Below are 20,242 nucleotides of genomic sequence, written 5' to 3' on the forward strand. Positions count from 1 at the left end.
CGCCTATGTCACAAATGTATCAGTACTAAATACCTATATGTCCCTATGCCATAAATGTCATGTATGTTGTGTATGTCATAAATGTCTATATGAATTGAAAATGGGGGACCCTGATGGAAACAAGACAAACGTCTTTCTCAGGTCTGCATCCCCTTAACAATTGTATGTATTGAGCCGTACTGTATTGTACCCATTCTGCAATCTGTTAAATAAAGTTTTCATTCATTCATTCATTCTCCGAGAAATGCGGCTTGGTTTGGCATACACGCGTGGGCGTGGTGTGTGTGGAGGACCCCCTACTTCCTGATGTGGGCGTGGTGTGTGTGGAGGACCATCATTGTCAACAGATGACTACACAAACTATGGAGGCGAACCAAAAGTGATCTGCTAAGATTGTACCAAGTGTTTAGTTTGACACCTCAACTGTAGACGAGAGCTGGGATGCTGTATCAAAATGGGAAACCTTTTTGGAAAAAAGAAACGCACTCGAGTCACCGAGCAGGACAAGGCGGTTTTGGTGAGTGTGTACGACGTTTGTACAGTATGTGCAGGTCAGTGTGCTAATGCTAGCTTGTTAGCTAAGGAGTCGGCTAATGTACAGAATGAGACGACACCAATTGACGTCTGTGTTAGCTTTTGTTTGACATGTAATCATGTGAAAAAGAAAATTACACTTTCTGACAGGGAAATTTGACCGACACACAGACGACGCATACTTATACTGTGTTCCATGTATTTTATTTCCAGCAACTGAAACAGCAGAGAGATAAGCTGAGGCAGTATCAGAAGAGAATCAACCTTCAGCTGGATAAAGAGAGGCTTCTGGCCAAACAGCTGCTCAAAGATGGCAAGAAGGAGTAAGACCCTCCCTGTTACTGTATAATCCCAAACACACTTAGGCCAGAATGAATGAATGAGGACCCTTTTAGCGAGAGGACACGTCAGCAGGATGACAGATAGGACACCGGTGTCACCCATTTGTAATGTCCTGTTTGTAATTAAGTGGCAGGTCACTTCTGTGAGACGACTCTTTAGGGTTAGGACATGTTGGCTACAGGACACTAAAGAGAGAAGCCTCTTTAGCACAGAACATTTGAGCTAAAGGACACTTGCAGTACAGTAAGTGAGAGGACTCTTTAGGGACAGGACATTTTAGCCACAGCCCACAGGTTACTGTAAGCGACAACATGTCTTGTCTCCACGAAGCAGTATTTTCTTTCAGGCTGGCCATACACAGTTATTATTTAACACCAGACCTCAGGAGTAAGTGGTAAAGTTGTACTGATATAGATGTCTTGGCCGATACATTTTCTGTCATGGCAGATAACAATATTTTCCGATATCGATTTTGTTTGTATAAAAAAAATGTCCTACTGTAATCCAATCTTGTTTACTTTGTACTGAAGGTGATGATACATGAATACAGTGGAAAATAATCCGTCTTTTATTTTCCTTTTCTCATTTATTTCAGTGGCTGTTGTGATAGTACCCAAACAAAACCAGTGTTACAAGAAAAACAACAACCCTGCATTTCTGAGAAATTATCTCCTGTTCACATCTACCCAGTTCTGCTCTTCAGCTCCACGCCAACATATATCTGCCCAGTTTGGCTGATTGGCTGATTCCAATGTGTTTACTGATAGATCATGCATCCCTAAATGCTGCGTTCGTTTATGGTCTGAGGTGGGAAGTTGGAAGTGGGAAACGCGGCGGCTCTGACCTGCGTGCGTTCGAGCGACAAAGTCGGAAAAACACGGATGTTGACGCTAAACTCGCTAAAATCTTTTCGTACAATTTGTCTTTCATGAATGATGAATTAGGCTACAACTCGCAAAGACAGTTTACAACAACATATAGCAGATATACATACAAATGTACTCTTAAAACAGCTCATAGCAACATTAATGTTTATAAGGTGTGGGTGGCCATGTTGAAATTATGTCAAATGGCGCTGAGGCTTGAACTACAAGTTCACACACCGTTTTCTTCCTAGTAGGAAGTCGCAATTTCCTACCTGAGTTATAATCTAATGCAGCAGTAGTCTCCATATAAAGTCGCACTGATATGTGTGTAATTTTTTTTTTAAATCTTTATCAGAAAAGCACTTCTCTTGCTGAAAAAGAAACGCTACCAGGACAAGCTCTTGGACAAGACGGAGAGCCAGATTAGCAACCTAGAGCGCATGGTGAGTATTGAGTCATCTGACAGTTGTCATTGATATGCAGCACACTTGCCCCAATGTCCTAAATTAGGAATTTGTCAACTACCGTTAAAAACAAAGCTAAATTATTTATTTGATGTGATATTTTGGGCATATCCCCCAGCCCAACATGGAATACACTAAACTAGGGCTGGGCGATATGGAAAAGATAATATCACAATATTCTGCTGGGCTTTTGGATAACAATATGACAATACCTGTGTACTGTACAGTAGGTATGTAAAACCACCTAATCCAATGAATGTTCATCATATTGAACCAATTGGTTAATTGGATGAGTGATGCCCTGTAGTGATACATCAAACTGTAATCTTCTAGCCTAGGTCTGCCCCCTCTTGACTGATTGATCGGTCAATCAGGTCTCAGTCGACCAAGATTTTGTTAGTCGATAAGTAATATTCTATACTTTCTTCCATGCTGAATTAGTTATTTAATGAAAATGTATCACATCTCTGGTGAGCACTACATATAAAAATAAATATCATAGTACTATAACACATATACAGTATACCGGTACAATAAATGGTCAATATTCGTATCTTGCCCAGACCTACATTAAATGTGTGTAATATCATACGTCATTGTAGTAAACTAACTACTACAATGTTTTCTTGCCCTTGCAGGTCCAGGACCTTGAGTTTGCCCAGATCGAGATCAGAGTCATTGAGGGACTGAAAGTGGGAAATGATTGTCTGAAGAAAATGCATGAGGTAGGCAAATGAAGCTTCAGAGATGCCTGCAATCTACTGTGCCACCTATTGTATACTACACCACATTGCCCAAATATACAGCAGCAGTGCATCTCCAGCATTAGATTCTAACATTTTCAAATCGATGCAGTTGAATCGTCACATTAGAATCGATGCATTTCGATGCATCATTACACCCCTATTTACCAGAAGTGCTGAGTCCAATGTAGTCTGGTGAAAACGTACCTTATCATCCATAAGTGTGATAGTTTTGTCCTCTTCATAATAATCTCCAATAGTTCGCTCGCCATTGCATAGACATTCCGCAGGCTAGTGGCTATGTAGCCAGCAGTGAGTGAGCAACCCCCTTCCCCACAGTAAACTAGCCCAGGTCAAAAGGTAGGCAATACTGCCACCTATCGGGATTCGATCGTCATTTCAATTCCAATTCACACAAGAAGGTCCGGCGGACTGTTTAGAATAATAATAATCAAAAAAAGAAAAAATAGTATTTAAGTTTTTGGCAATGGTTGGCTTTGAAAAACGAAAATACTCGTTTTTGGTGTTCAATGAGTTGAGTCCGAGCAGTCCGGTACCGGTACGAGATTGATATTACACCATAAATCCATCTCTACATAATGTATGAATTAATGTTGTGTATTTTTCTTCAAATGTAGTCGAGAGTAAAGACCCTAATCCTGTCAAAACAGCAGTCAAAGGGCGGCTAGGTGGTGTAGTGGGCAAGGCGCTCGCCACCAATGCAGGAGACGCTGGGTTCGAGCCCAGCTCTCCGCATTTCTATCAGCTTGGCTGGTCGTTCATACTAACACAATTGGCAGTGTTAGGGGTGGGAAAGCTGATGGGTGGGGATCGGACGTTGTGGACAGCGACTCCTACAGGTCGGTTGGTGCGCCTGCGCAGCAGAATCAGGAACCGATGGGGGCGGCGTGTCCCTCCCACGCAGACCCCCGCCGCTGAGATCGCGCTGTGCAGGTGAAAAGATGCGACGGCTGCTTCCTCAAGTACCGGAGGGGACACGTGATGTAAGGCTTCGTCCACATTGCAGCCGGCTTGTGGGAGGCATGGCCTAACAGCGTCCGAGACAGCGGAGGGTAGAATTAGACGATATGAAATTGGGATGGGAGAAAAATAGAAAATGAGAGAAAAAAGCAGATAAAAAAAAAACAGCAGTCTAAGTGTATATTTTCAGCACTACGTTTGTTTATAGGGATGCCCCGATCACGTGTTTTGCCACCGATCATTTATGAGCCATATCGGCCGATACACTGCCGATACCGATAGTTTTTGGTTTTGTTATAGCAGCTGGCAGTATTATACTGTAGGTCTAACACAGGCATTCTCAAAGTCCGGACTCCGGACTAAATTATCTAATCTAATTTTAGAAATTAAGTAAAGTGAATAGTACTGGGTGTTAAGCATAACAGCATCTAAGTTAATTTACTTCTCACCATTATAGTCAAAGTATTTTCCTATGAACTGAAACTCATAAGATCACATAAGGCTAGCATCATTGGCGTTCAGTTACAGCTATATTGGCCAACATTATCCAGCTATCTAGCCAGCCAGCTAGAACCAGTCAGCTGGCTACCTTTTAATTCACAATACAACAGCCAGCTAGCCAGCTACTGCACTACGAACTGCCAGCCAGCTAGCTGGCTACCCTTAATAAAGTTTTCAAGTTTTTCTACAGTAGCTTGGTAGCTAACGGAAGAACGATAGCTAGTTAGCCAACGCTAGCCAACAGCTGCAAAAACAAATGCCAATGATGTTATCAGACGTTGATATTATGAGCTATCAGTAGCTAGCCAGCTAGATAATGTTGGACAACGCCTCATGTATTAAACTAAAGTGAATAGTTTACTGGGCCATTTTGTTTAATGCTTCAGTGATGTTGAAAGAGGAGCTGTCGCGACAAGTTGCGGAGGCTACTGCACTGTTGCCATTTTCGGAGCGAATGCGAGGATTTGTTGACAAGACGGGTCTGTGAGGGGGAGGGGCAATGCGTGCACTGCAGCAGCGTGTGTGTGCCTGTGTGTCAACAACTTGCTGTAGGAGAGAAGACAGCGAGATTCCAACTCCGCTGAGAATTTGATCATGTTTTTCGCGCGAGTCATCGATCGTTTTTGCAATCGGCGACTAGAAAGCATTATCGGAATTCCCCAATCTCATATTTATACTGAATATCGACCGATACCGATCGCTGGCCGATCGATCGGGGCATCCCTATTTGAATTTGTTTACCAATGATTTTAACTGTTATTAGTGTAATAGAAGTTTATAGAAATCTCAGGGCATCGAGATGGAAAAAGGCGAGAATTGGCGCGACCTAACTTGTGTAGTCTTTTGAGAGAAGAGACCGAAAGGTTATAACTATAACCTAGTTATATGAATACTGGCTGAGCGTCTCGCTCTTCGCCATATTGAGATATATCTTTATCTCCAGTACCTACTGTACTTCATTAACGAAAACAATGCACCCATGCACTTGACCAGGCCCCGCCCCAGTGTCCCCCTATAAGACACCGGACATGGTCATACTTTCCCTTCCTCGGGAAAAAGTTTCCATCATAGAAAACCCAACCAAGGGACCTCAGGGCGTGCTAAGAGCGAGACGCTCAGCCAGTACTCATATAACTAGGTTATATATAACCTTTCGTTTTATATAGCATTACTGGCATCGCGTCTCGCTCTTCGCCATATTGAGATATGGGGCAGAGCAGACGCGTGGCCCGACAAATGTACCCCCTGAGGACCCGCAAGCCCTACCACCAGGGAGGAGGGGAGTCCCGTCCACCCGCCCTTCCTAGTGAAGAGGACGCGGCAGTCAACTCCACCAAAGTGCGAAAAAAGAGGGAAACAGAGACTCCTAAAAACGCACAGCACAGGCGGGACCACGTGTGACACATCACCCCGTGGCACACACCCACACACCCCTGCTAACCCACCGAAGGGCGGGACGCAGGGGAGGTCCCAGACCTCAGAACCGCCTGGGAGACAGAACCCCCAGTCATGTCCATGAGGTAAAACCTAACGAAGGGACCCGGGGAGGACCAGGAGGCCGCAGCACAGATGTCCTCCACCGAGACCCCCCTAACAAGGCGGCAGAGGCCGCCAATCCACGAGTGGTGTGCGCCCTGACACCCCCAGGGGGGGCCAGCCCAGCCAACGTGTAGCAAAGGGCAATGCCCTAGCACAACCAATGGACAGTGCCTTACCAGCGCGAGGGCCACCGTAACAAACAAAAAGTTGATCGGCAGTCCTGAGATCCCGAGTCCGACTGAGGTAAACCCTCAAGCACGGACAGGACATGACAGGTGAAGGCTCGCCTCTAACTCACCAGCGTGAGGAGGCTGATGAAACGCCTGAATCACAATATCCCTGGAGCGAAAAGAGCTCCGGATATTCTTTGGCACGAAGACTGGATTAGGCCTCAGAGTCGCACCGCTATTGGCAAGAATAGACAAGCACTCAGGCCGCACCGAGAGAGTACACAGCTCACCCACGCGCTTAGCGGAGGTGATGGCCAGGAGGAACGCAATCTGAAGACAGCTGCTCCAATGACACCTGCTCAAGAGGCTCAAACGGGGCCTCAGACAACCGGCCGAGGACCAGTTGGAGGTCCCACTCGGAGACAGAGAAGGTTCCACCGGCTTGAGACGCTGAGCGCCAAGCAGGAACGTCCCACGAGAGGGTGGCTGAACAACGTTCCGCCCCCACACTTGACCATACGCTACTCCCCAGCGTAAGCCGCGGTAGAGGACGGAGCGTGCGCATACCGGATAGCGTCAACCACAGAATAGTCAAGACGCATCCCCACCAGATTCACACTGACAGCAGCCAAGCCTAGAGGCTGCCCCAGAACAGGAAGGCAGAACAGAGTGCCGCGTGCCTGAGAGAGGGCCCGCGGTGACCATGGAACAGGCCACGGCGGGCCCACACAGAGCTGAATCAGGGCCGGGGACCACACAGCTGAACCCCGGCCCGGCACGACCAGGACCAAGTCCCGCGCTCCCGACGTACCTGCCCCAACAGCTGAGCTATTAGGTGTAAGGGGGGGAAAAGCGTACAGAATCCCGGACGGCCACGGAATCGGTCCCAGACCTGCCCGACTATGTCTGGACGTAATCCCCACTCGTCAGGGTGAGGACCGCCCAGCGACATCACACCTGCACCCACATTCACCCTGCCGGGGATGTGGAGAGCCCTCAGGCTGCGCAGATGGAGAAACGCCCATAGCCAGCTCGACCGCCGCCCGGTGCAGACGGGGGAGCGTACTCCTCCCTGTCTGTCGATATACGATGCTGATGTCGTGTTGCCCGTCCTGATCAAAACACCGTTTGAGGACCAGAAGGACTGCCTTCAATTCCAACACATTGAATGTAGCGCAGACTGGGCAGCATGGTCTTGCCAGCTGCCCCCTACTGCGTTGGCCCGACACGCCCCCCCCCCCCCCAGTGAGGGAGGCGTCGGTGAAGACCGTGACGTGTGACAGCCTGCTGCCCATGGGGACCCCGCTGGTGAGGGCCCCAGTACTGACATGGGAACCTTAGCCATTTCCACTTGCCTCTCACCGGGTCTATTTCCATACTGTAAAACCACCTCTGTATCCTCCTCACGAAGAGGAGGCCAAGAGGGACCACAGAGTGAGCAGATGCCATCATACCGAGCAGGCGCATCACGGACAGCGCCGTAACCGTCCTAGCCCACTCGCCGCCGCTCTGAGAGGGATGCCCATATAGACCTTGAGCTTAGAATAAGCCCAAGAACTCCACCCGTTGACTGGGAAGAGGAGTACTCTACTTTCAGTCTACAGCAAAACCCAGGCTGGTGAGGAATTCCACCACCTGCCTGGTATGAGACCTGACGATCTACCCTGACTGGCCAAGGACCAGAACGTCGTCCAGGGCAGAATACACTTCGTAACCCCTGACGACGCAGAGGCCCCAGTGCGGTCTCCACGCACTTGGTGAAGATGCGGGGAGCCAGAGAATAGCCGAACGTCAGCCTCTGGTACCCCTGCAAAGGAAGCGTACAGTAGGTAAGCCCTAGGATGGAAGATCGGGATGAGAATACGCATCCTACAGGTCTATGGAGGAGAACCTGACAGCGTTCAACAGGTGGGAGACGGTCAAAATGCTGAACCTTCCACGGGACAGGTCCAGCATGGGTCTGACACCCCCCCTCCCGATTTCTCGGGCACCAGAGAATACCGGGAGGAAACGCCACACATCGCGTCCTCCTTTGGGACCACAACGATGGCTTGCTTCGCCCACAGAGATTGGATCTCGTTGGCCAGAGCTGTCACTGCTGGTGACCCTGACAATAGGGTCTGTACCAAACCTAAAAACGAGTGGGGTTGTGTAAACACAAGTCCCCACCTCAGCGTTCTCTCCATCCACCTCGACATATAGCACTGCTGTAGCCATATGTGATGATAATCCCAAGCGCACCCGCCGCCACTAGGCGCTGGTCCGCCAGAAACCGTAGATAGGCGGCCCGGTCCCACCCGCTGTGCGTTGCCAACCCTGGACTCTCCAACCGCGTGAGCAGGGCGTCTCGTGGAGCTGGGATACCGCACCCCAACACTACCAACGAGGCAATCGCACCCAAGGGGGGACCCCGACAGAAAGGGCCGGTTTGATACGGGGGAAGCTGATATCACACTGGGTGACAAAAGCTCCCCCACTGAACACCTCGCCAGCATGGATTGCTGAGGAACTGTTCTACAGCTGGACATGCAAGGTGTGAGGCCCCCACACTGCCCGATAGGGTGGGTTCCTACACACCGTAGCCCTGCAGTGATATTACTACCACCCAAATCACGCGCGCCTGCCAGACCACTGCTGGTCTTCCGGGAGTGGGAGGCACTGACGTGATACCCGGCCTGGCGAGGTCGGGGGAACCCGCGCTGTTTGCCTCAAGAGGTCTCGAGCCCCCCTGCTGACAACCTTTGTAGTTGACAGACGTAACACCAGGTTCACCAAACACAGACGCAGAACGTGTGGCATGGGAGCCGCTTGACAGCACAACACCCTCACGGACAGACCCAGTTTCAGCCATCAACTGGGTGTCAGCCCCTGTCCCCATGAGAAGCGAAACGTGGGGCCGCTTGCGCTTCATTGAAGGCACGCGACCCGCAACCAAAGGAAACAAATCAGAGCCCTTATCCCGCTGGTGTTGGGTTGGGGAGTGACCGGAGAGCGAGTTGGACACAGCTAGATGGCGAAGTTTTTTTAGGGCGTGCTCATCTAATGTAGCCGATCCCTCGGCCGCCAAGGCTGTCGGCTTTGCGGTCACCTGTTGACGTTGTGCCCAGTGTACCTCAGGCGGGGGAAACATGGCCGCTGGTTGAGGGCCTCGCCACAGCCGCTGGCGAGGCCGTGCTCTCACCTCTGGCTGTGCGGTGTGAGGCGGTGTGGGGCCTAGGTCAAATACCGCCCGCGCTCCTGCGGAAAGACCAAAGTCCCTCTGCAGAGAGGGGAGCCCTGAGGAGGGAAAAAACTTCTCACCCCCTCAAAGGGAGACTGATCCAACCAAGATGTCTGTAAACAAGCGTTGACAGCATCCTAGCCCTCCCTGCGGTTATAGCTTGCGGCTAGGTCAAAGCTAATTACGTCAAAACCTCGCGCGATGTTTCGACGTCGGCTGGCCTTCAAGGCCCCGCCATCCGACACCATTTTTGACAGAAAAAACAACAATTCGAACAATGTTACTAGTCCCTGCTAATTCTATACCGTGGCGGTATAGGCTTAACAGCCCACCAGCCACCTGCCAGGCCGACTCACCTCATGGCGTCGGCCGGGCAGGGCACCGTTCCAACATGCCAGAGGCAAAGGACTGATGCCACCTGCTTCACAAGCACGGAGCACCAGTGGTGGTTGCAACAAAAAACTACTACTAGTGAAGCACTGCCTCACTAGTAGGAATGCAGCAACCTCCACTGTGGTGTGCACCCATGAAGGGGTAAATGAATAAATGAACGAAAAACTCCATCAACACACTGCAGAATGGGCTAGCCCATACACACAATGTTAAGGGGATGCAGACCAGAGAAACACCAGTCCCGCACACAATTCATAGATTCACAAAAAGCACACCAGCCCTAGGCCTCAGCCCATCCACCCATGAAAAGGTAAACAAGCCCCCGTCAAAACTCCCAACAGTAGACACCGATTGACCGTCAGCATGAATGGTTAAGAGGAGGGAAGACCTTTTTAAAAAGACAGCCCTCGGCAGGGAATCAAAGGAACAGTAACCCAGCATCGTAGCATTAGCATTAGCCGTGCGCTCCAGGATAGCCGGGAAAACGACAACGTTTACCCAGATATCCTGCCCCTTGCGCCAATACACAACTCTGTTGTCTCATGGGACAACGAGCAGTATCACTAACACCAGCATTGATGCCTGGTGGCGCAGGCCCTACCTGTGCGCGACCTAGCCCGACGTCCCTCGATCCGCTGTCAGAAGACGAGGAAACCCCAGGACAGGCCCGATGTGCTGTTAGAACGTGCCGAGAAGATTCCAGGGGCTGGCAAATCTCAGGCGAAAACCCAACATTGTTCAATTTCCTTCTGCATTTAATAACTACTAGTTCATGGAGTGCACTGCAGCGTCCATGATGGAAACAAAAAAGAGGAAGGGAGAGAGTATGACCATGTCCGGTGTCTTATAGGGGGACACTGGGGCGGGGCCTGGTCAAGTGCATGGGTGCATTGTTTTCGTTAATGAAGTACAGTAGGTACTGGAGATAAAGATATATCTCAATATGGCCAAGAGCGAGACGCGATGCCAGTAATGCTATATAACCAGGGCTTTCGAAAATAAACTACACTTCCCAGCTCACGCTAGCCAGCCCCTGTCAATCAAAATCAAGCTTTTTCTTTTTTTTCAGGATCATATCTCATGGGTGGAACAAACTTGAACGGTATTGCCATAAATTAGAACACAGTTAGTTTCTCTACCTTTCTGTAAAAAACGGCGTTGCAATCTGATGAAAAATGGCGGAGCAATTTACATTTACAAAAAGTAACTGTACTTACAGTAGATTTCATTCACAGTTTTTGCTGTCCTGGTGGTACTAAATCCAGATTGAATTCTGCCATTGGAAAGGGGAGATTTGGCCCGATCCATACATGTGTGACTTGGCCATATTGAGGTCATTTATAGGCCTGATATTCAATATTATTATATCTTTGTGATTCTTTTAATTTTCTTTCTTTTCTTTTTTACATGAAATACAAAAAACATGACAACACACAATACAATAATAATAATACAGGACAATAATATTACTAACAATAACAATAATGACAGAATAACAAAAATTATAAATACAGAACATAAAAATCTAAATCTAATTATATTGTACAGACACCAGAAAAGACATTTCCTAGCACAAGACCTCTGTACAATACGGCATGTTTGAATTACGTGGGATATGATCGGTCCATATCGTAATTGGCATTTTGATATAGGGATATTGGAGTATACTACATCCTGTAATCTTTGTGGTGAGACCACTGCTGCTTCTAAGGAACACCAAGACAGCAATTTCAGGGTCAAACCAGCTTATCAGGGGTCTCAGCGAAAAGGACCAGAAGTACAACTTAAAATCGGGGATTGCCAAGCCCCCATCCTGTTTCCTACGTTGAGTGGTAGTTATTTTTATTCTTGGGCGTTTGTTATTCCAAATAAATTTAGATATCATAGTTTGTGTGTTGCGCCAGTGGTCTATTGGAGGAGGTAGGGGAGCATTGAGCTAACCAAGTTCTGATATTCTATAATCATATTTCAAATAGCATGTGTCCGGATGGCAGAATTCAGTACTGTATCTACAAAACCTCCTGTTAACCCTTTGGAGGCCCAACCCGAGATAAGTCGGGTTAACTCGCCATACTCTGGGCGCCAAACCCGAGATATCTCGGGTTTTAATCCGATATTTCTTTTACTCGCTATATCCATTCATTTTTCATCCATCCAACCTGACGTTATCATTGGGAATGGGTCTGAGCTCGCAAAGGGCAAATACCGCCACCTAACGTCTCCCGGATGGTATTGCACATCATTGGAATCCCTCTGGCTGGGGCTGTGCATCAATCTAAGAAGTCTTGTCCAGGTTTTCCTTCTCGGGCATGCAGTATCATTATAACACATTGACTGGGGACACTCGGAGCTGCGTGGATTATGTGTTTTGGATATATAATGTTGGATCAATAAACGCGATCAATATTTGGAATGGCGATCAGAAATTGGATTAATCTTTTTGCAGGACATCAGATGTGAGGTAAGGACTTTATGTTACGAATCTTGGGTTAATCAGATGTTCCTTTCACCGCCATCGGAGTTGTGCCCTTCCTGATGGCTTGTCGTACAGAACTTGTAAGTCGCTTTGGATAAAAGCGTCAGCTAAATGACTAAATGTAAAATGTAAATGTGTGTGTGACACCCCTTCCTGACAGGCAGCGACGCGAGCGAGCGTGATTGCGAAAATGATTAAAATGTATTCGTTTCAATCAGACTATCCTGACCTGCCGCGAGCGACAGCGAACTGAGCGGCGATGTCGTCCCCCCCTCAAATATTCGCTCGCTGTGTCTCTAGTTGAGCGATTACGCGGCCGAGTCCCGCCCCTAAACACTTTTTATTGGTCAAGAATCGCAGGCTGCTTTCCCCCCGTGTGCTTCCAGGTAAACACACACACAGACACACTCGGACACGCGCCGCGTCATATCAGGACAGTGTCGCGCGCGATTTAATCTCCAGTTCGCTCGCTCGCTGCCTGTCAGGAACCGGTGTGAGGTTCGCACGGACCAAAGTACGGAGAAGCGATTTTTCAGACCCCGCTTCTGTTCGCCCATGATGACACATATAATAATATCGATAATCTAGTGTTTATTTGAAAACGATTCATAAATCAAGTGACAAATGGCACGATTTCTAACGAAATACATTGAAGCTCGATTTGCTGGAGTTTATTGAGATGAGACAGAAAGCTCTAGAAATATATTTATATTCATCACGGTATAAAACGGAAATGTATGTATGAAAGAATGATCTGTTTCGTGCATGTTGACTGGAAGCAACTCATTGACGATCACTGTGTTATTTAGATCTATTGCTATTATATTTGATATATTTTTAAGTAGTGATGCACCAATGTGAAAGTTGTGGCCGATACCGATAATAATATTGCTGTTCTGGCCGATGTCGATATCTCTGTATAGAAAGCACTTTTTATGATAATCAAATAAAGAGCTATTTTCCAAAATGCATTTTTTTTACTTTTGTTTGTTTACTTATTTTTTTTATCTGCCCTATCTTGATATCAGACCGATACCGATGTGTAAAAAAACGGCCATATTGGCCGATATTATATCGGTGGCCGATATATCGCGCATCACTAATTTTAAGCACTCGCAAATAAGTCCTATCCTACATTGGATAAAGCACTGGCACTGAAGGGCCATCAGCGCCCTCTGCTGTTGGCGCCGGAAGTGTTAATCATCTGGCATTTATTCATTTGCTTAGATTTTTTGTACATTGTGATCTCAAGAAGGTGCTGAATGAATTTTTTATGTCTGGTCAATTTTAGCATCGTGTTATTCGCCGTCAAAGATGAAAAAAGAAGAGACAATTTCTTTATATTCTCCTTTGGTTCATTACAATTGACTCAAGCCTAGTAACGGACACAATATTTCTGACACTGGGAATACATTCCCTGAGATCCATAGATGTCCCTAACTAGATACCAAGAACATAGAAGTGTAGAAGTGGAGCAATCGTCCATTTACTTAGGTATGTATTTTTAGGTGAATTTTCTGAAAATATGGCTAGGACTTGAGAGGTTAATAATACACTCATTGGGCTAACATTTCTCCCTTCTTCTGGGGACCTCCTGGAACCCCCTCAAGGACTCCTGGGAACCTCATGTTGAGAACCAATGTTCTATATACTAACACCCCCCCCCCCCCCTCCCATTCCAGGTGATGTCGATTGAGGAGGTGGAGCGCATTATGGACGAGACCCAAGACTCTATTGAGTATCAAAGGGTAAGGATCCCCATTAATTTCAGATACTCAGAACAAAGCTGTTTTTGTTGTTGTCATTGTTTACCTGGACATTTCCATTTCGGCCAACCGGGTTTAGTGGCGAGAAGAAATTATGTTCTCACTGATTTAGTAGAATCATTGTTAAGACTACCTACCGTTCCATTTCCACAGCAAATAGATGAGATGCTCGCAGGATCCCTGTCGCAAGAGGACGAGGATGCGGTATTGGCTGAGCTGGAGGCCATCACTCAGGTTAGTCTAACTAGCAGATATCTGATGGCCGCTATATATTCATATACAGTTAAGTAGGGCTGTACCGAATGTCATTTATTTTTTTACATTCGAAGCTTCTATTGAAGTTTTCGAATGAAGCTTCGAATGTCTGTAATTTTTTTAATGTAATTTTATGACGTAATCATTAAAAAAATTATATATTTAAATATCATCAAACTAAATCCTCAATTTTAATGACTATAACTTGTCCGTTTCGTCTATTTGACTGCCACCGACTTTCCCCATCTCTACTGCCTGACGCCAGCGTTATTGACCATTTTAGCGATGTTTGCAGACCCATCGTGTGTTCTGTATTATAGCTATGGAGACAATAGTATGGCTCATTTGACAGGCATTGTTCATAGTCCATTACTGACTAATTAGTTCATTTCTACACTGTAGTTTGTAGTTTATTACACGCTAAACACCGCCCATTTCCAAAATAATCCAGTCTTTTTCCATAGATTGCGAGATATGGCACGTTATATGCAATAAGCCAGAATCATTCTGGTTGATCGCCTGTTACCTCAAATACTCCCAAATCAAAGGTATATACCATGTACATTATGTTACTTACTTACTTACGCCTATCGCTCCTTTTGGGGGAGCATAGGCCGTCGACAACAGTTCGCCAGGGTCCTCTGTCCTGTGCTTTGCTTTCCAGCTGTTTCCATGTCAGTCCGCTCTGTGTGATGTCTGTCTCCAAGTCCCTGCGCCAGGTGTTCTTGGGCCGGCCTCTCTTCCTTTTGCCTTGGGGGTTCCATCTAAGGGCCTGTCTGGTGGTGCTGGTGTTTGGTTTGCGTAGTGTGTGGCCGATCCATCCCCACTTTCTTCTCTTGATTTGTTCTTCCACTGGTTGTTCGCCCGTTCTCTGCCAGAGATCATTGTTGCTGATGGTATCTGGCCAGTGGATGTTCAGGATCCGCCTCAGGCATCTGTTGATGAATGACTGCACTCTAGTCATTGTGATCTTGGTTGTCCTCCACGTCTCTGATCCGTATAAGAGTACTGGCTTGATGTTGGATTTGAATAGTCTGATCTTTGTCTGCTGACTGATAACCTTGGAGCTCCAGATGTTCTTTAGTTGGATGTATGAGGCCCTTGCCTTGCTGATTCTTGCTCTGACATCTGCCTCCGTGCCACCCTTCTTATCTATGATGCTACCTAGGTAGGTGAAGGATTCTACTTCCTCAAGTGCTGTTCTGTCCAGGTTTACTGGGTCTTTGTTGTTTGTGTTGATCTTGAGTATTTTGGTCTTTCCTTGGTGGATGTTGAGGCCTAGTTGTGTTGAGGTGTCTGCCAGTATGTTAGTCTTCTCCTGCATCTGTTGTCGACTGTGGGATAGTAGGGCAAGGTCGTCTGCGAAGTCTAGGTCGTCCAGTTGTGTTGTGAGTGTCCACTGGATCCCGTTTCTCCTCTGTGCTGTTGTGGTCTTCAATATCCAGTCGATGGCCAGGAGGAAGAGGAAAGGGGACAGGATACCACCTTGCCTTACTCCGGTCTTCACTTGGAAGCTTCGTGTGAGCTGTCCGCTGTGTATGACTCTGCAGGTCATACCTTCATAGGAGTTCCTCATGATGTTGACAAGCTTTTCTGGTATGCCGTAGTGTCGAAGCAGTTTCCAGAGGGTGTTTCTGTGGAGGCTGTCAAATGCCTTCTCATAGTCTACGAAGTTGATGTATAGTGGAGAGTTCCATTCCAATGATTGCTCGACTATGATTCGGAGGGTTGCAATCTGGTCCACACGTGATCTATTGGGCCGGAAGCCTGCCTGCTGGTCTCTTAGCTGCGGATCCACCGCTTTCTTTATTCGTTCGAGGAGGATTCTGTTGAAGATTTTTCCTGGCACTGATAAAAGCATGATTCCTCTGTAGTTGTGGCATTGGCTGAGGTCTCCTTTCTTAGGTATTTTGACCAAGTAGCCTTCTTTCCAATCTGTTGGCCCTTCCTCTTTCTCCCAGATCTTCTCAAACAGAGGGTGTAGCATCTCTACCGAGGTGTCTATGTCTGCCTTCAGTGCCTCTGCAGGGATGTTGTCTGGTCCTGCTGCCTTACTATTCTTTAGTTGTGCAATGGCCTGTTGGATTTCCTGCTTTGTTTGTACATATGTGCCTTCACAAAATCATCAAGGGGGGGGGGGGGGGGGGGGGGTGTAGTCTTACCCCGAAAATGCGATTGTTGCAAAAAGCTTGGTTTAGGTCCGGTAAAATCATTACATCATTACAGAAACATGTTTCAGGTTCGGTAAAATAGACATGGAATATACCTTACCTTACCTTAGCCAGAAGGTATTCCAAAAAGAATAATTCCAATGATCCCATCGGCGATCGCGATTACTCGTTTATATGTAATTACTCGTGTATACGGGAAACTATAGGTTTTGAGGCGAGAAGATCTCCTAGCGATTGCTCTGCAAGAGCTCCTCCCCCTCAGAGCGAGTCAGGACAGAAAGGGATCAGGACCGACACTGTCTAAACTAAACTATCAGAGTTCAAAAGTTAGGTACTTCCACCTGGTGAGATTTGATCGTCATTGTAATTCCAACGTAGGTAGATGAATCAGGGACACCTAGAGGGCTCCGGCTGACCGTATAGAACGGGGATCAAAGGAAAATATCAAAGGATCTTGGCGCTCAACGGTTGGCGAGATAACCCGACTATACTCGGGTATGGTGCAGAAAGAGTTAGTGTTGTCACGATACTGGAATTTCGACTTCGATACGATACCTTGAAAAGTATCGATACTTCGATATTATTTCGATATCAAAAAAATATATATATATATAATTTTTTTTTTCTTTTTTTTTTTTAACAAATTTAGCTTCAAATTTAGCTTCTCTCTGGTACTATAAGAGAAGATAAATATAACAATTTTAAAACCCTTTGTTTATCTTTAGATCACACATTTAAAAATAACTGTTCATCTCACTTCAATCATTTTTATTGCAAATGCAGAACATGGTATTTTCTCAAGCAGACAGATGTAAACACTGTAATCTGTGTTGCATGTACCTGACAAACTGAACTGTTTATATTACAGTTAGTAACAGTTTCGTTTTTATTTAAAGATAACGAGAGAGAGGGAGAGAGAGAGGGAGGGAGGGAGGGAGGGAGGGAGAGAGAGAGGGAGAGGGAGAGGGAGAGGGCGGTAGAGAGAGAGAGAGGTAGCGGTAGATAGAGAGAGAGAGAGAGAGAGGTAGCGATAGAGAGAGAGAGAGAGGCTATGCTCGGAGCATTTTAGTAACGTTACATTTTCAACAAGATTGCTGCTATTTAAACACTTGATGGAAACGGGGTAACGTTAACCTTATGTCGACTGTAGTATTGTATGACCTCGACATAACGTTTAAACGTTAACGTTACTCCGTTACTATGCAGTAATTATACAAGTAGCCAGCTAAGCTAACGGAGCTAGCAGTAGCTAACGTTAGCTGGTAGCTGTAACGTTACAACGAATCAGCTGTTGATATTATGCGCCATCAGTAGACAACGTATCATGTATTAAACTAGTTAATGGTTTAATGCTTCAGTCACAGTGACGTTGAAAGAGCAGCTGTCACGAACCTCTTTAATTTCTTTATGGAGATCGGCGCTGGCACTGCTCTAACACCGCTTGCAAATAGCATTGGGTCATTTGTAGCTTGTCCTTCGTTGTTTACTTGAAACCCGAAGTACCTCCAAACAGCACTTCTGCTGTTTTCTTTATCCACAAGCACAAGTTGCGGAGGCTCTGCATTTACCATCTTCAGCTAAAATGTTTGTTTACTAACTGAAGAAGACGGCTCTCTGTGACTCTGTGAGGGGGAGGGCTGGACTCGGAGGAGCCGGGGGGGCAAGCGCGCTGAGCGCTCTGAACAGCGTCAACAACTTGCGGTAGAACACTCGCCAGCTGGTACCGATACTGCAGAAAGTATCGGTACTTCGGGAAATGAGTATCGAAGCCGTTTTAAATATTCAGTATCGATATGTATCGATACTTCGATATTTTTGACAACACTAGAAAGAGTTAATAATCCAATAAGGGCACGGTTTGTACGAAAGTGATGGTGACATCTTGATGGAGCGCCAAGCGGATGCAGAATATAGGCTACATCATTTATGATAAATGTTTTATTTAAATTTTTATGATGAGTCATATACTATAATAGTATAATACTATAATATTATTGTAGCCTAATCTTTATCTGCAACTGCGAAGAAAAACCCCATTGGTTTAAACCCATTGAATAGACACGGGGTGTCACCTTTTTTTCACTCCGGGTGGACATTTCTGTTAGCCTAAAGCTATGGCTTCAACCGATCGCCTGGAATACTTATTGCGACGGCGAATTCATTATGCAGTAAAGGAATATAGCATCAGCCAATGGACATATCGATCTACCAGATGGCGATCAATAACTGGGAAATTCTTTTTGGAATCCAACCGGCCACAAGTAAGATCGATTTGACGTCAATTTCAGCCTGATCGGGCCTTGATCTCATAGCCATCCCCCTGATCAGCGTATCTTGTTGCAATAACGAATGCCGTTATTGGTAATCAATAATCAGAAACGACTTCCCCCCCCCCCCCCCCCCCCCCCTTTCATGCATTCATGGTGGACCATGATACCGATCATATGCATTTTGATTTTTAACTCTAGCTTGTGTAGGGCCGAAACGCTAATAGATTTAACGTTATTAGCTTAGCGCCCTATAACTAGCTTTGCAGGAATTACCCTAGAACATCGCGATATATAGTTCAGGACGCTATAAAATGGGAACGTATTGATGGGGGAAAAAAATCTTTATTGCATATTGAAGGGAAGGTTTATACTGTCAATTGACAATGACAATGGACACATAGCAATAATATAAAATATAGATTTAGCTCTACAAACAACCTCACGCACAGTGAAACCTTGTAATGAAAAGCTGGCCTCATAGAGTGGGATTAGACGGCCATGAATGTGTTAAGTTGGCTGCTGACTTCAACCAACAATGTTGTTGTTGTTGTTTTGCATGCAATGACATGTTTATATGCAACCTTGTGATAAAAAAGAAAGAGAAAGAAACACTAATAAATACATGGTCACAAAAAATTATCTGGTGAGGTAAGATACAAACTTCAGTTTGACTACAGAGGGAAACTGGTGCCAGATCAGCCCTCCTATTCATAAGGTGCGTTCATGATTGAAATTGTCCAAATGAAGAAGTAATTTTTATTTTTTTTTTTACTTTTGTTGGTTCGTTCATTATTTGGTTCGGTTTTGCTTCACATTGACGGATTAACAAATGAACCTTAAACAAAAGCCATGTGATCATTCAAATCAGACAATTGACCTAGAGGGCGGGGTTTGAGATGGTCAATTATTATGAGTTTGTTTGGGTCGTTGTGCCTCAAATGAACCAAACCAAATGGGAGAATGATCCTCATGAATACATGTCCTGATCCCTACCCTTATACTGTCAACATTCAGTAAATACTTGTTGTGTTTTAGGGAGATATGGAGCTTCCTGAGGTACCTTCAGATGCCCTGCCAGAGGTCCCAGAGGAGGAGGAGGAGGAGGAGGAGAAGCCAGGTATGTTATCTCTAATGTTGAAGATCCCCTCTCTTAACACTTTCTGCGCCAAAAACGCTGTCCAGCGTTATTGGCCGCCATGCGTTGTCTGCCAAGATCGCTGTCCAGCGTTTTTTAGATCAATATTTCATTTTTTCGCCATGGCATTCATAATTCATATATACACCTGCAGTGCTGCAGCTGCACCCTATAGGTGACTGCAACGACGGCTCAATACCGCCGCCTGGTGGATGGTCGGTGAGTTACACTCGCCAACAGGATGTGCCCGATGTGCATCGATGAAACTCATCCGGCAGTCACATCTCGTTGCGGGACTCCCGACAGACACTATGTACATAATGGATCGCTTTCTAAACTTAATCGATATGATTTCGGTGTTCATTGCGACATACAAACCGGAAATGGACCTAGGTGATCGGCGTCGTATACTTGGG

The 20,242-nt window shown here is 46.2% G+C and overlaps 1 protein-coding gene across 1 annotated transcript in view; it reads left to right on the plus strand.

Annotated features, from left to right (window-relative positions):
* The first annotated feature begins 342 nt into the window (after window positions 1-342).
* Window positions 343-20,242, plus strand: part of chmp6b (charged multivesicular body protein 6b) — a 28,120-nt gene continuing 8,220 nt past the window's right edge. The window contains exons 1-7 of the mRNA XM_084322437.1: window positions 343-517; window positions 748-857; window positions 2,098-2,185; window positions 2,845-2,931; window positions 13,912-13,977; window positions 14,149-14,229; window positions 19,727-19,808. Of these exons, the coding sequence (XP_084178563.1) occupies window positions 455-517; window positions 748-857; window positions 2,098-2,185; window positions 2,845-2,931; window positions 13,912-13,977; window positions 14,149-14,229; window positions 19,727-19,808 (577 nt within the window). The 5' untranslated portion in view covers window positions 343-454. The remainder of the gene's footprint in view (window positions 518-747; window positions 858-2,097; window positions 2,186-2,844; window positions 2,932-13,911; window positions 13,978-14,148; window positions 14,230-19,726; window positions 19,809-20,242) is intronic.

Source organism: Notolepis coatsorum (genome assembly GCF_963971535.1).
Source record: "Notolepis coatsorum genome assembly, chromosome: 10".
Lineage (NCBI taxonomy): Eukaryota > Metazoa > Chordata > Actinopteri > Aulopiformes > Paralepididae > Notolepis > Notolepis coatsorum.